This window comes from Danio aesculapii, chromosome 19 (genome assembly GCF_903798145.1).
Source record: "Danio aesculapii chromosome 19, fDanAes4.1, whole genome shotgun sequence".
NCBI classification, from domain to species: Eukaryota; Metazoa; Chordata; class Actinopteri; order Cypriniformes; family Danionidae; genus Danio; species Danio aesculapii.
The window spans coordinates 44,075,977-44,091,081 of NC_079453.1; the positions used below are offsets into that span (position 1 = coordinate 44,075,977).

Here is a 15,105-nt window from a genome sequence, read left to right on the forward strand (position 1 = left end):
AATAAGAGACAAGTGTAAGAGAAATAAATAATAAAAATGATTAAAAAAAACTGATTAAAACAGATAAAAATGTGCTAAAACAGGTTATAAAAGAACGAAAAAGAAGAGAAAAACATAAAAGTGCGATCTGTCGGACGTAGCACAGTGTTCATTCAGTAAAGGCACAGCTGAACAGATGTGTTTCAGTCTTGATTTGAATGTGCCTAATGTTGGAGCACGTCTGATCATTTCTGGAAGCTGATTCCAGCAGTGAGGGGCGTAGTAGCTGAAGGCCGATTCACCCTGCTTTGACTGAACTCTTGGAATTTCTAGTTTATATGATCCTAAAGATCTGAGTGATCTGTTAGGTTTGTGTTCAGTGAGCATATCTGTAATGTATTGAGGTCCTAGGCCATTTAGTGATTTATAGACCAGTAATAATACTTTAAAATCTATTCTGAATGTAACTGGGAGCCAGTGTAAAGAGACCTGAGGACAGGTGTGATGTGCTCTGATTTCCTGGTTCTGGTCAGAATCATGGCCGCAGCGTTCTGGATGAGCTACAACTGTCTGACTGTCTTTTTGGGAAGGCCAGTGAGGAGGCCAATACAGTAATCCACCCTGCTGCTGATAAAAACATGAACAAGTCCAGTTCCAGTGAACAAGTCCAGTTCCAGTGAACAAGTCTTCACTGGAAACAAAGCATCTGCTTCTTGTCCAGCAAGAAAAAAGTCACATTTAAAGGCTTAATTAGGTTAATTAGGCAAGTTAGGGTAATTAGGCAATTCATTGTATGACAGTGGTTTGTTCTGTGACCAATTGAAAACGATTAGTGCTTAGGTTGGGGTTATGGTTAGTGTAAATTGACATGTACTTGCAAAGCTTCTTATAGTCAGTTAAATGTCTTTTTAGCAGCAGTATCAACAGATATTAAGCAGACAGTCTACTAATACTTAAATGGACCATCAAAATAAAGTGTTACCAAAACATCTATAATAATTGTGAGAAAAAAAAGCTAACTACTATGTGAATTTCGCCTAATGATGGTTGTTTTTAGAACGTAACTCCCGCGATTAACGAGAGACCACTGTACTTACTAAAATGAACAAACAATGAACAATACATTTATTACAGTGTTTACTCATCTTTGTTAATGTTAGCTAATGAAAATAAATTGTTTTATTGTTAGTTCATATTAACTCACAGTTCAATAACTAATGCTAACAAGCATGAATATGCATTTCAATTAGGGTTGGATATCGAAACCCGGTGCCATTATAGCACTGGTACCTTTGTAACCGGTATGTACCGGATCAAATCAGCATATGAATTTCGGTGCCACTGCTGCTGCGACAAGGACGTAAGAAGCATTAAGGGGTGCATCAAAGGCACACATAGGTACGCGTTGTCACAGCATCTCTAAACATTTAATCCTAAACAACTTTGAGGAATACGGACAGGCGATGTCAGGCGTTTGTTCTTGTTGTTTAGGGAACGGACGGACACATGCAATGCAGGCAGTACATCGCATTCGGTGAGCGAGAGCGACTCTCTTCAGATCAACACGCATGTTCGCGTTCATCTTATTAGCCTAAATATGCGTTCTAAAGCGTATTTTAGGAGCAATGATTCTGACAAATGATCAAAGGAAATATATTGATGTAGTTCAAATATATAAAATATGAATTGATCTTTACTTTAAACTTAACTTATATTGTTCTATTAAAATAATTTTTTTAAAACATTTTATCAAATAAAAGATTTTTCTAGAGTCATCCACCATAATTTTGTGGCTCAAAAGAATCGTTTCAGGCATGGTTTTGGCACCGGTACCATTTTAAAAGTATCGATTTAGCACCGGTATCGAAATAACCCCAAACGATACTCAACCCTAATTTTAATAATCCAATGAACTCTTATTATTAATAAATGCTGTACAAGTGTTTTTCATAATTAGTTCAGGTTAGTAAATTCATAAACTAAAACACCTAAATGTAAAATACGACCATTGAGTAAATATTACAGGTAAGCAAAACAACAGAAAAAAAACGAAATAGTGAAATTTATAAATATTTAAATTATTTTTTTCCACAAAATATTAGTCAGACACATAAAAAACCTCCATATTATGCATAAAAACACTAGCATTGCTCAGAGCAGGCGATCTGAGAATTGAAGCCTTCTGTTTTGAAGTTTACTATTGAAGGAAGTGAATTTGTTTCAAAAGCAGGTGCTTTGATGGTTGCCGGGGAAAGGCTCTCCAGAGGAGTTTGCAAATTTAAAAGCAAAGAATTGAACTTTTCCCGACTGCATTTTAACAGGCTGACATTATAACGTCTGTCCTCGAGAGGCTGCATGTTCCCTTAAAAGCCTTTTAAAGCACTACTGCAGAAAATTGATGATGTATTTTTATTTAATGCCATGTCAGCAACAAAGGCTATTTTCATGACAAGAACATTTCATTAATAAATATACAATTACAAACAACTGAATACATAAATTAAATGAGATTTTTAGCATTAATACTCTGCTTAGTTCATAAAAAAGCCTTCTGCAGTCATTAAAAGCAGAACAGTCCAATAGGATGTGTTTTACTGTAAGACGAATTGTGCCAGAAACAATATATTAACGTTCCTACTGAAGCATCTGGTTCTTACCTCTTTAACATGAGTGTGAAAAGCCACTGACATATCCAACAGGACCTTGCGCTGCTCCACACGCCGAACAAAGTCCTGGATTCGGTCCTCCAGCTGATGAGCGGCCTGATAGATCTCCTCTGGGTCACACTCGCCCGTCTGGGCCAGCTGCTCCGCCGCTTCCAGCAGCTTATCCGCATTCGTGTATGTATTCTGAGGAAGAGAAACGTGAGGATGAGGATGTGTATGTCAACATTAAAGATAATTAAAAAATAATCAGTAAAATCACTTTTGTTACTTGAAATAAATATTGAAACTAAATAATATGGCACAAATGTAAACTTTCTGTCTTGCTTTCTTCTTGATTTACATTACATTTTTTTTTTTTTTTTCACTATTTAACCTCTTAAGGCCCAAGGTGTTTTTTACATGCCTTTTTTTATCTCTCTTTGCTATTTGGGCTTATTGGAACCTAATTAGAATAAAAATCTAAGTATCATCTTTTGATATGATGTACTTTTAGAGAAAAATTATGTCCATATATGTGGACTCGTGGTCCGAATTTCCATAAAACACTTTTTCCTGAATTTTTTAATGCATAATTAGCATAGAATTTTTTTTTTAAACTTGCTTTGACTATCAGAGAGTAAAAACAACTTTTTTTGCCATTTTGGACAGCTAAAAATAGGGTTTGGGACATTTCATATGCTGCAAAACAGTAGCAGGATGACGCTGTATGTCTGTAGAAAAATATAAAACATTCAAATATTTTAAATAGCCACTTAAGAGCTAAAATGTGCTGTCCACATATGCGGACACTCAAGCCCTAGAAGGTTAAGATATGTAATATAGAAACTGAGAAATGAATAATGCAATCAATATAATAATTTCTTGTTATTTTCTTTGTATTGAAATAAGAAAAATATGCATATATTGTAATTCTAGTTTCTTGTAAGACTTGTTTCTTGCATTTCACGTTTCTGACTATCAACAAAACGAAAAATGAAATAAATGAAACTAAATTGTGACGCGTAAACCATGTGAATGTTAACATTAAAGAAAACTAAAATCATTAAAAGTTAAATTATTTATGTTAATTGAAATTAATATGAAATTAAAACTAAACATGGCAAAATGAAAATAAAAATTGTCCTGCTTTCTTGGTTTAATGTCCGCCACAATTCAGAATTTTTTCACTAATTTAGAAATGTAAGAGTGAAACTGAGAACTGAAAAATGTAAAGTCAATATTCTGCAAAAAAAGATAAGTGTAAATGAATAAGAGTTTTTATGATTTTAATTTCTCAGAACTGCACCTTTGGGAATATTGTAGATTTTTTTTGCGATATGGCGAAACTTTTGGCCTTGCTTTCTTCTTGGATTACGTCATAAATGTAGATTTTTTTTTCATTATTTAAAAAAATAAGAAATCTAAGAGAGAAACTTCGAAATTAAACATGTAAAGTCAAAAATCTGAAAAGAAAATTCTGAGTTTACATATTGTAATTCTAGTTTCTCAAAACTGCGACATTGTTTCTTGCATTTCACAATTCAAATTATTTATCGACAAAACACAAAAGTCTAAATTGTGAGATGTAAACTACGCCAACATTAAAGATAACTAAAACCATAAAAGTAAAATCATTATTGGTTCTTGAAAATAATAATAACTTAAAAATATATATATTTATTATAAATAAAATACATGGCAGGTTTCAGGATTTAAAAAAATAAACAAAAACATTTTTTTTACTAATTTAAAAAAATCCAAAACATGAGAAAAATTGAGAAATACAAAAAAATGATTCAAAAGTGTGAATTTACAGTTTACATTCCTCAGTTTCTCAGAAATGTGCCTTTCTTGAATTTGATGATTCTCACGATTTCTGACAATTCTTTCAGACTTTTTTCACATGTTACATGATTAGAATTGTGAGTTTAAGAGACCAAAATGCTAGAAATAAATTTAAAATTCACAAAAATAAGTCTAAATTGTGACAACCTAGTAATTAAAAGTCAGATTTTTAAGAAAATAAGTCACAAGTACACATTAAACTCCCATAAGAATGATAGTAGAGTGAGTGTCAAACCTGAGCCACTTCCTCAAAGTCTTCATGGCGTTTCTGTAGCGCTCGAGCGCGATGCAGAGATTTGCCCACCCCTGTGTGTTTGCTGAGAAACGCCTCGCCATGGTTCTCAATCCAGTCCAGAACCTACACACACACACAAACACACACACACACACACACACAGAGAGAGAGAAAAATATTCATTCATTTCTGATAAAGCTACAGAGCACTCCAGTCCTCCCTTAGGCATGAATTTGTCCTGTCAGAAAGGTTTACAGTGACTTCCTTCAGGATTTGTGATTATTTGATCCCAGAATTTACCAAAAAATGCAGTAAAATGTTGTTGTTGTTTTCAAAATTGTGGCAGATTTTTTGGGAACTGTGTTAGACACTCCATGCCACCAGTTCACCCAAAGTCCACTTAAATTAGGAAGTGGACTGTATATATTATTAGGAATTATTAGGAATATATATTAGTGGTGGGACGCTGAAGAAAATATCGCTGTTAGTCTATTCTCAAAGTTAGGTTGGGAGCTGGGTCTAATCTACACAAGCTATGATGACTTTCACCTTGATATTTCAGCCCGGATGTATACCTAGCTAAACTGCACTGTGGGTGGCGAGAACGAGTCTTCGAACCTGTGTGTATTCCTTCTGTGAAATTACCACATCAAACGTGATGTGCTAACATGGACGCAGTAGAGTGAATCTAATTTATGTTAGCTCCGCGTCTAACTATCAGGCACCTGTAGAGTTTATGCATTAGAGTAAAACATATACAAATAAAATGGACCGGGTCCTTTTTAAAATGAATGAAGATGAATGAAAGTCAAACCATCTGAGCCGCCTGACAAAAAAAAAAGAGCCCTTCTGAATCAAATCAGCAGGATGCCCTTCTGGATCTTTCACCTACTTCGAAGACACTACTGACTACGTTTACATGGACATCAGTAATCTAGTTATTTGCCTTAATAGACAACAAAATAATGAAGATGTTTACGATAAGTGCTTTCATGTAAGAGTTTCCTGTAATTTTGGGTGGCTTTAACTGCAGTTCAGCAGTTTCACTTTGACTCATGAACGTTTCATTCATGCCCCCGTGACAAACTGGGGTATTAGACGCAAATAAGGAGTAAGGACTGGTGAGAGTGTTATGGAATTTAATAACGCACGGCAAATGGAAAGAAAAAACTTCTGCATTTCGCGATGTGTGATTGTGTGTGGTTCTTTACTGAAAGCTGTGTGTGTGGGACTTGTTGGAAAATATGGCGAAAAGTCCTAAATGACGGTACTATTTTGATTGCAGCCTTTACTTCAATAATCCCCTAAATTTTTGTATACTCCATGTCTTAATTCCATTTTGTTTAGTTCAGTTATGACTTTAGTCGGATTAAGGTAATCAAAATAAATAAATAAATAAAAATGAATAAATAAATTAAAAAAACACTGTTCCCAGCTTATGTAGGCCTACAGTTCAAAATTCATATTTAACTGAATAAACAGTTAGTAAACACAAGTGCATCTTATTGAACATCATTTATTTTCTCCAGCTATCATAGTAGAACAGTTTCTCGAGCAGTTTGTGATGCATTTTGGAAACAGGAGAGCAGCCCCTGGTCTAATGTGCCACCTGGCTTGAGAAACCCGTTCTCAAAGACTTATTAATTGGGTAGCGCACATTCTGAATGCCTTCGGCAGAATTCAAATGAGCCATTTTAATCTAGATTCACCTAGACTTATTCCAAGATTACAGTGAGATTAATCTAGATTTAAAAAAAAATCTAAGCCCTAAACCTAAAATAATGTATGTATATATGTGTATATATATATATATATATATATATATATATATATATATATATATATATATATATACACATACACCTACACACACACACACGCTGTCCACCCAAAGTCTTTCTGATTTTGACTATATTATAATAACATGCATCTTTTGAAAAGCTACTTTACAATGATATTTAATGTATAATTTATTATGATTATTATGATTATTGATCAATTTGAATTGAATTGTTTCTCTAAGTGTTTGTTTCCTATAAATTACTGAGTCCAATGGCTCTTAAGGTCAAAAAAAGAAAGATAATTTTATAGTATGTGAATTCTGTCTATTATTAAAAAACAAAATCACAAGAAATGCTGCAAATCTTGAGAAAAGCTGCTGCAAAATACTTCAGGTACTTCAATGACTGCAAGTCAAATCAAGGCAGGTGATACTGCAGAGTCCAGGACTGAAACCATCATGCAGAAAATGTCATTCTCAGTCAGTCTCATTGCATCCTCAGCACCTGAATAGTGGTTTCCATGGCAACAGTTTTGTTCATCCTCAGAACGAGCCGCTCTGCATCTTTTCGGTCGAACACCTCGATGCAGAAAACCTCAGTCTCTGCACCAACATGCCAAACCATTAAACACAATGTAGCAGAGGCTTATCCTTCACTTCTCAAGACACAACTATTTCTGTTTGTGTGCGGAACGCTGTGATCTAAGGGAACTTCAGCCCTCATGTTGTGGTGGTGTTTTCTCTCATGCATTAAAGCGGCAGCGCTCAATAATTACATGCTGAACTCAAACCTGCTGAGGGAAGTAGGAATTTTGGGAGGGGGGAAAAATAAGTGGTAAAAATGTTTGCTGCAGCACAATGAGGGATGGGGAAAGAACTGCTGCTTCAGGACTTGTGATGAAAAGTGCAATGAAAAATAGACTGCTAGAGTAATTATAGTAATAAATAAAATTAAATACAAGAACCAAAATAATAATAAAAAATTATGTTCTAATGAATACACTCTTTTTTTTAATTGGTAGAATGAAATAGTTGATTTATTCCTGTTACAAACAAACAAACAAAATACAAGTAAATGACAATGTAATGTAAAGCAAATAGGAACAGTATAGTATAGTATAGTAATTAATTCTTAAAATTGAGCAAATATTTTATATATCATATATTAATAACAAATTATATCTATATAAAGATATCTATATAACCCACCGGTCCTACTGCACCCAAGCCGGTCTGAGCTGGGATCGAACCGGCGATTATTTGCAGGGGAGTGAGTTTCTCTAACAAGGAGGCTAAAGACCATGGTCACTCGCGTCTGTCACTAGACCACCTTTAGAGGTCAGAAGAGTGAGGTTTACTTGCGTCTGTTACACTCACCCTCCTAAACTTCAGTCCCATCCCAGACGAGCCCCCACACGTAACCCAGCGGTCCTACTGCAACCCGGTCTGAGCTGGGATCAAACCGGCGGTTCTTTGCATGGGAGTCAGTTGCTATAACCAGGAGGCTAAAAGTTATGGTCTTTGGCCTCCTTGTTAAAGCAACCAACTCCCATGCAAAGAATCACCAGTTCGATCCCAGCTCAGACCGGGTCGGGTACAGTAGGACCGCTGGGTTACGTTTACAGTTGAAGTCAGAATTTTTAGCCCCCCTGTTTATTTTTCCCCCAATTTCTGTTTACGGAGAGAAGATTTTTTCAACACATTTCTAAACATAATAGTTTTAATAACTCATTTCTAATAACTGATTAGTTTATCTTTGCCATGACGACAGTAAATAATATTTGACTAGATATTTTTCAAGACACTTCTATACAGCTTAAAGTGACATTTAAAGGCTTAACTAGGTTAATTAGGTTAACGAGGAAGGTTAGGGTAATTACGCAAGCTATTGTATAACGATAGTTTGTTCTGTAGAGTATTGGAAAAAAATAGAGCTTAAAATGGATTTTCAAAAATTAAAAGCTGCTTTTATTCTAGCCGAAATAAAACAAATAAGTCTTTCTCCAGAAGAAAAAATATTATCCGACATACTGTGAAAATTTCCTTGCTCTGTTGAACATCATTTGGGAAATATTTAAAAAAAGAAAAAATAATTCAAAGGGGGTCTAATTATTCCGACTTCAACTATATATATTTTTTCCTTTCTTTTTAAATGTTTCCCAAATTAAGCTTAATAGAGCAATGAATTTTTCCACAGTATTTCCTATAATATTTTTATCTTTTTTTGAGAATTATATCAATTATATATTAAAAATCATTCCAAAGCAGCTTTTCAAAAGGTGCATGTTATTATAATATAATCAAAATCAGAAAGACTTGGGTGGACATATATGTATGTATGTATGTATATATGTATATATGTATGTATGTATATATGTAAGTATATATGTATGTATATATGTATGTATTATTTTTTCTTTTTCTAATATTTCCCAAATGATGTTTAACAGAGCAAAGAAATTTTCACAGTATTTCCTATAATATTTTTTCTTCTGGAGAAAGTCTTATTTGTTTTATTTCAGCTAGAATAAAAGCAGTCAATATTATTAGCCCTCTTAAACAATATTTTTTCGATTGTCTAGAGAAAAAAACACTGTTATACAATGACTTGCCTAATTAACCTAACTTGTCTAATTAACCTAGTTAAGACTTTAAATGTCACTTTAAGCTGAATAGAAGTATCTTGAAAAATATCTAGTCAAATATTATTTACTGTCATCAAGGAAAAGATAAAGGAAATCAGTTATTAGAAATGAGTTAATGAGTTATTAAATCTATTATGTTTAGAAATGTGCTGAAAAAAAAAATCTCTCCAATAAACTAAAATTGAGAAAAAAAAAATTTAAACTCAACAGGAGGGCTTAAACTCTCCATATAATAATATATATTTTATTTTCTATGTATTTATCTTCAGGGGAGGCTTGTTAGGTAGGAATGGGCTTCTTTGTTACCAACATTATAACAAAATGAAAATATTATAGGTACATTTAAAGGTGCAGCAGGAGAACTGCCCAAATGCTATCTGTTAGCATGATATCTTTGAAACACAGTTCCTCCCCTGCCGTCCAAAGCCACGCCTCCTGAAATCACGAACGCAGACCTTAAACATGACAGCAGACAACCCACTAGATCATGTCATTCGCCAGTTAGAAAACGTTATAGTACTTTATAATGCTACAATTCCCAATGAAAAACTGTATTATATCTACTAGCACGTTTTCAGTTCCGTAGCAAGTAAAACTTGTATAATGTGCAATATTTCATGCATGTAAGGATCGCTGGTCTCACTCTCTCACATGCTTTGTCCTAAAGCGACTACTGTATGCTTAGTGGTTGGCCGGCGGCATGCAGGAATTACACTTGTTACTAAGCCATACTTACATGCTGTATTCAAAGTAGTATGGTAAACAATATAGGGAGCGCGTCACAGGTTGTCATTGTTCAAAAATAAATAAATGTGAATATAAAAGCAACAACAGGCTTGGCGGAATAGCGTTGTTTACTGATGTTTTGTTGTTAAACTAAATAAAAACCTACATTATCGAAGCTGTAAAAGGTCCCTTATGAATCTGAAAATAGTCACATCAGTCTTTCACCAGAAGATTTCAGTGGCTGAACAACACTTCTGTGCATATAACCCATTCATAACACAACAAAATCTACATCAGCTTAAATATTACTGTTGCAATGTAAAGAGACTTCCAAGCAGCACAACAACAAATGTTTCTGAAGACAATCACCTACAACAGCCTTATGAATGATTAATGTTTAAATAATGTTTATCTGTTAAATGACAGTGTGCATGCAATACAATACAGATTTTTTTTTGGCTAAATTAAAATTTGCATAAGGCACGATAAAATCTCACTGATACTAGATTATGCTTAAGACAACACAAATGACATCGGCAGCTTGGAAAACACTCATCCCTTTAGTTATTCATGCAGCCTCTACTTCCCTTCCTTTGTATCTCTTTCACATTCTCTCATCCGCTTGTATTATCTCAACGCTTTTGAAATTGTCCCCCAAAGGTATTATTACACGCCACGTGCAGCCACTCGCACCCACGTGAATCTAAGGGTATTTTTAGGTGAATGAGCATGTGTGTGCGTGTTACCTGCTGAACGTCCTGCTGGAAAACACACAGCTGCAGACGCTGGTGCAGCCGGACCTTGCGATGTTGCCAGATGTTCTCCAGTTGCCTCTGGTGATGCAGAACCTCATGGATGATGTCCAAAACATGGTTCACCGCCTTGGTGTAATTGGCGGAAGCTGTCAGCGAATCAGCACTGCCAGGCGTCAAGGGGCGCTGAAGTTTGTCCAGTAAGGCTTTTCCGTCTTGGCTCACCTGGGAATTATTACAATTGCACAAACCTGTTAGGCTTCATTAGTGGATGATGTTATTAAGTGATGCTTAACAACAGAAAAAGTTATAATATATAATATACATCATTCATTCATTCATTTTATTTATATATTCATAAACAGTTGAAGTCAGAATTATTAAATTTGAATTCTTTTATATTTTTTTTCTTCATTTTCCTGTTTAACTGAGAGAAGACTGTTTTCAACACATTTCTAAACATGATCATTTCTAAAGAACATCATCTTTTCTAATAACTGATTTCTTTTATCTTTGTCATGATGACAGTAAATAATATTTGACTAGATGTTTTTCTAGATACTAGTGTTCAGCCTAAAGTGCACTTTAAACGCTTAACTAGGTTAAAAACGTGCTAGTAGATACAGTTTTTCATTGGGAATTGTAGTATTATAAAGTACTATAACGTTTTCTAACTGGCAAATGACCTGATTTAGTGGCTTATCTACTGTCATCTTTAAGGTGCACGTTCGTGATTTCAGGAGGCGTGGCTTTAGACGGCAGGGGAGGGACCGTCTTCAAAGATATTATGCTAACGTGTAGCGTTTGATATTATGCTAACGAGCAGACTTGCTTTGTTTACCAATTCATAAATGGATCTAATTAAATTTGCATTGTAAACATTAAATAACAGTTAAAAAGGTATTATTTTTTATTTCATGCATTACGTTTTTAATTATGATACTCCCAAAATCATTCCGCAAAAACTCGCAGATTATCTACAAAATTCTGCGCAGAAAAAGCATAAAATTCTGCAGATTCTCTCTTCTGATTCTGTCCTAGTCATGACTAATAGATCATGTAAGTTTTTACAGTGCAGAAACAATCAGAAGTGAACAGTCCAAAGAAGTACATTTATTTATTCATTCATTCATTTTCTTTTCGGCTTAGTCCCTTTATAATTCAGGGCCTGCCACAGCGGAATGAACCGCCAGAAATACATTTATTTAAAGTAATATCATAGTGGATATTAGCAACATATAACACTGCCCTGATAAAAACAAAAACTTCCTGCTGTCTATCTAAAATAAATGATGTTAAACTAAACAAAAAAGAAAATGTATGCATAACTATAAATAAATCCTCTTAAATGGAACTCTATTGGTATTAAAAACAGATTAATTGTATAATTATATGACAATATTCATATATTATATGAATATTGTAACGCAACAAACAATAATCAAATATTTTATGAGGTTTGTCCAATAACGGGATTACTATCTCGGCTTACCTGACAAAAAAGTGTTAAGTAAATGATCGCACAAACCTATTAGGCTAAATGAAGTTGTATTGTCATATAACACAAAGTATTTGATAATAAATATAATTAACTACAATTGCCGATTCAGAGTCAGACATGCCTGTAATTGCAATAATGTGCTGGTATACTTTACTTCAAGTTGTGTTCTCTTAAAGGCTCTTTCAGAGTAGTGATTTGGAGAAGCGCGGCTCTGTACCTCCGAGTAGGCAGCGGTGATGTGTTCATACAGGCCCTGGTGATGGTGTATAGCGTCCTCCAGTTCCTGCAGCTCTGAGGGCAGATCCACTTCTCCACATGCTTTACACCACGAGTCCACGTTACTCATGTACTGCAGAAACACACACATGCACAATCATTTACAGATGAATAATGATGCTGCTATGAGGGGTGTGCAATATTTATTGGTTACTATAATACCATAACTGTTTTAACAATGTGAGCTTACATTATAGAGTGGCTCATTTAAATAAATAAATTAATTAAATAATTAATAAATAAATAAATAAATAAATAAATAAAATTCCTAAACTGCTGTCAACTCAAATTTAACCAAACATTTATGCATCTCAGAGTAACATAGCAGTTTTTCACTGAATGAATCTGTATTTGAACGAACTAAATGAGTGAATGATTCAATGAATTGGTTGTTTTGAATAAATCATTTGAATTCATGATTCAATGAATCACTTATTAGTATTAGTAATTACAAGGACTTGACTAAAAATGATTAAAATGATTCAATGACCTATTCATAAAGTCATTTAATCCATTTCTAAATGAACCTGCTGTTTTGAATGAATCATTTGTACGAATGATTCAATAAATCACTTATTCACACTATTCAAGTCAATGATTCAAATGAATCACTCTTTAATACAGGAACTTGTTGCCATCTACTGGCAGTTTGTGTGATATTAAAATTATTGCAATCTAAAAAAAGAGACAATTTTTTTGTTAATATTGCACAAGCCATTTTTGCGCAAGGAATATAATCTTTAAAAATCACAAAAAAAATCAATCAATCAATCAAAAACTGAACCACCAAATAAAACCAGAGATTTCAGAGCAACACTGCAGTGTTTGGTTTCTGAATGAATCAGTTTTTTAAACAAATCAGTTGAGTCAATGATTCACTGACCTATTCATAAAGTCACTTGGGCCATTTCTAAATAAACCTGCTGTTTTGAATGAATGATTCAATGAATCACTCATTCAGACAGTGGCCTGTCACCATCTACTGATGGTTTTGGTGTCATATTTATCAAATCTTACAAACAGAGCCAGTGTAGAACATTTGTACATTTCAGAGTAACACCAAAGCGTTTCATTTCTAAACTACATTTTTTTAAATTAATCGAGCCAATGATTCAAATTATTCCGTTTAATTAATTAAAACCGTTTAACGCAAGAACTTGTCGCCACCTACTGGCAGTTTGTGTGACATTTAAATTATAGCAAGCTAAAAAATAAAGTAAGATCTACTAAAACAGATTTTTTATATCAATATTGCACAAACCATTTTTGCACAAGGAATATACTCTTTAAAATAACTAAAAATGAAAAACTGAATTGCCAAAACCAGAGATCTCCAAGCAACACTGCCATGTTTGGTTCCTGAACGAATCAGCTTTTGAACAAATCAGTTGAGTAAATGAATCAGTGAACTATTCATAAAATCACTTCATCTATTTTTTAATGACCTTGCTGTTGTGTATGAATCGTTTGCACAAATGATTCAATGAATCACTCATTCAGACAGTGGCCTGTCACCATCTACTGATGGTTTTAGTGTCATTTATTTATCAAATCTTACAAACAAAGCCAGTGTAGAACATTTGAACATTTCAGAGCAACACTGAAGCGTTTCATTTCTGCATTACATTTTTGTTAACTATTTGAGTCAATGATTCAAATTAATCACCGTTTAAGACGGGACCTTGTCGCCATCTACTGGCAGTTTGTGTAATATTTCAATTATAGCAATCGAAAAACTTAATACAATCTACCAAAACAGTTATTACTTTCATCAATATTGTACAAAACATTTTTGCACAAGGAATACACTCTTTAAAATAACTAAAAATGAAAAACTGAACTGCCAACTAAAATAGTTACAAACAAAATCAGAGATCTCAGAGAAACGCTACAGTGTTTGGTTCCTGAATGAGTCAGTTTTTAACAAATCAGCTGAGTCAATGACCTATTCATAAAGACAGCCACTTGCTTCCTTTTCAAAATGAACCTGCTATTTTGAATGAATCGTTTGCACAATTGATTCAATGCATCATTCATTCAGACAGCGACTAGTCTCCATATACTGATGGTTTTGGTGTAAATTTTAGTTATCAAATGTTACAAAAGAAGACATTGCATTTCAGAGCAATACAAAAGTGTTTAATTTCTGAATGTTTTTAACTATTCAAGTCAATGATTCAAATGAATCAATGTTTAACACAGGAACTTGTCGCCACCTACTGGCAGCTTGTGCAACATTAAAATAACAGCCACCAAAGAAATTAAATAAAATCTACCACAACAGATTTTATCAATATTGCACAAGCCATTTTTGCACAAGGAACAAATACTCTTTAAAATAACTCAAAATTAAAAACTGAATCGCCAACTAAAAAGTATCTAACAAAACCAGAGATCTCAGAGCAACACTCTAGTGTTTAGTTCTTGAATGAATCAGTTTTTGAACAAATCAGTTGAATCAATGATTCAATGATCTAATCATAAAGGTATTTGTTCTATTTCTAAATGAACCTGCTGTTATAAATGAATCAGTTGCATTAATGATTCAATCAACCACTCATTGTTACAGTGACCCGTCACCACCTACTGATGGTTTTAGCGTCATATTTAATTATTAAATATTTCAAAGGTAAAGCTGAACATTTCAGAGCAACACTCCAGTGTTACATTTCTGAAATAATTTAGTTTTTTAAACTATAATCAAGTCAATGATTCAAATGA

General features: G+C 33.8%; 1 protein-coding gene across 7 annotated transcripts in view; it reads right to left on the minus strand.

The window, feature by feature from the left end:
* Positions 1–15,105, minus strand: part of trioa (trio Rho guanine nucleotide exchange factor a) — a 235,153-nt gene that overhangs the window by 98,475 nt on the left and 121,573 nt on the right. For 5 of the 7 annotated variants that reach the window (XM_056479282.1, XM_056479281.1, XM_056479280.1 and 2 more), the window contains 4 exons: positions 12,263–12,457; positions 10,602–10,832; positions 4,705–4,827; positions 2,637–2,828 (listed from right to left, as the gene is read on the minus strand). In XM_056479282.1, coding sequence (XP_056335257.1) covers positions 2,637–2,828; positions 4,705–4,827; positions 10,602–10,832; positions 12,263–12,457 — 741 coding nt within the window. The remainder of the gene's footprint in view (positions 1–2,636; positions 2,829–4,704; positions 4,828–10,601; positions 10,833–12,262; positions 12,458–15,105) is intronic. The other 2 variants (XM_056479284.1, XM_056479283.1) reach the window with 1 other exon arrangement.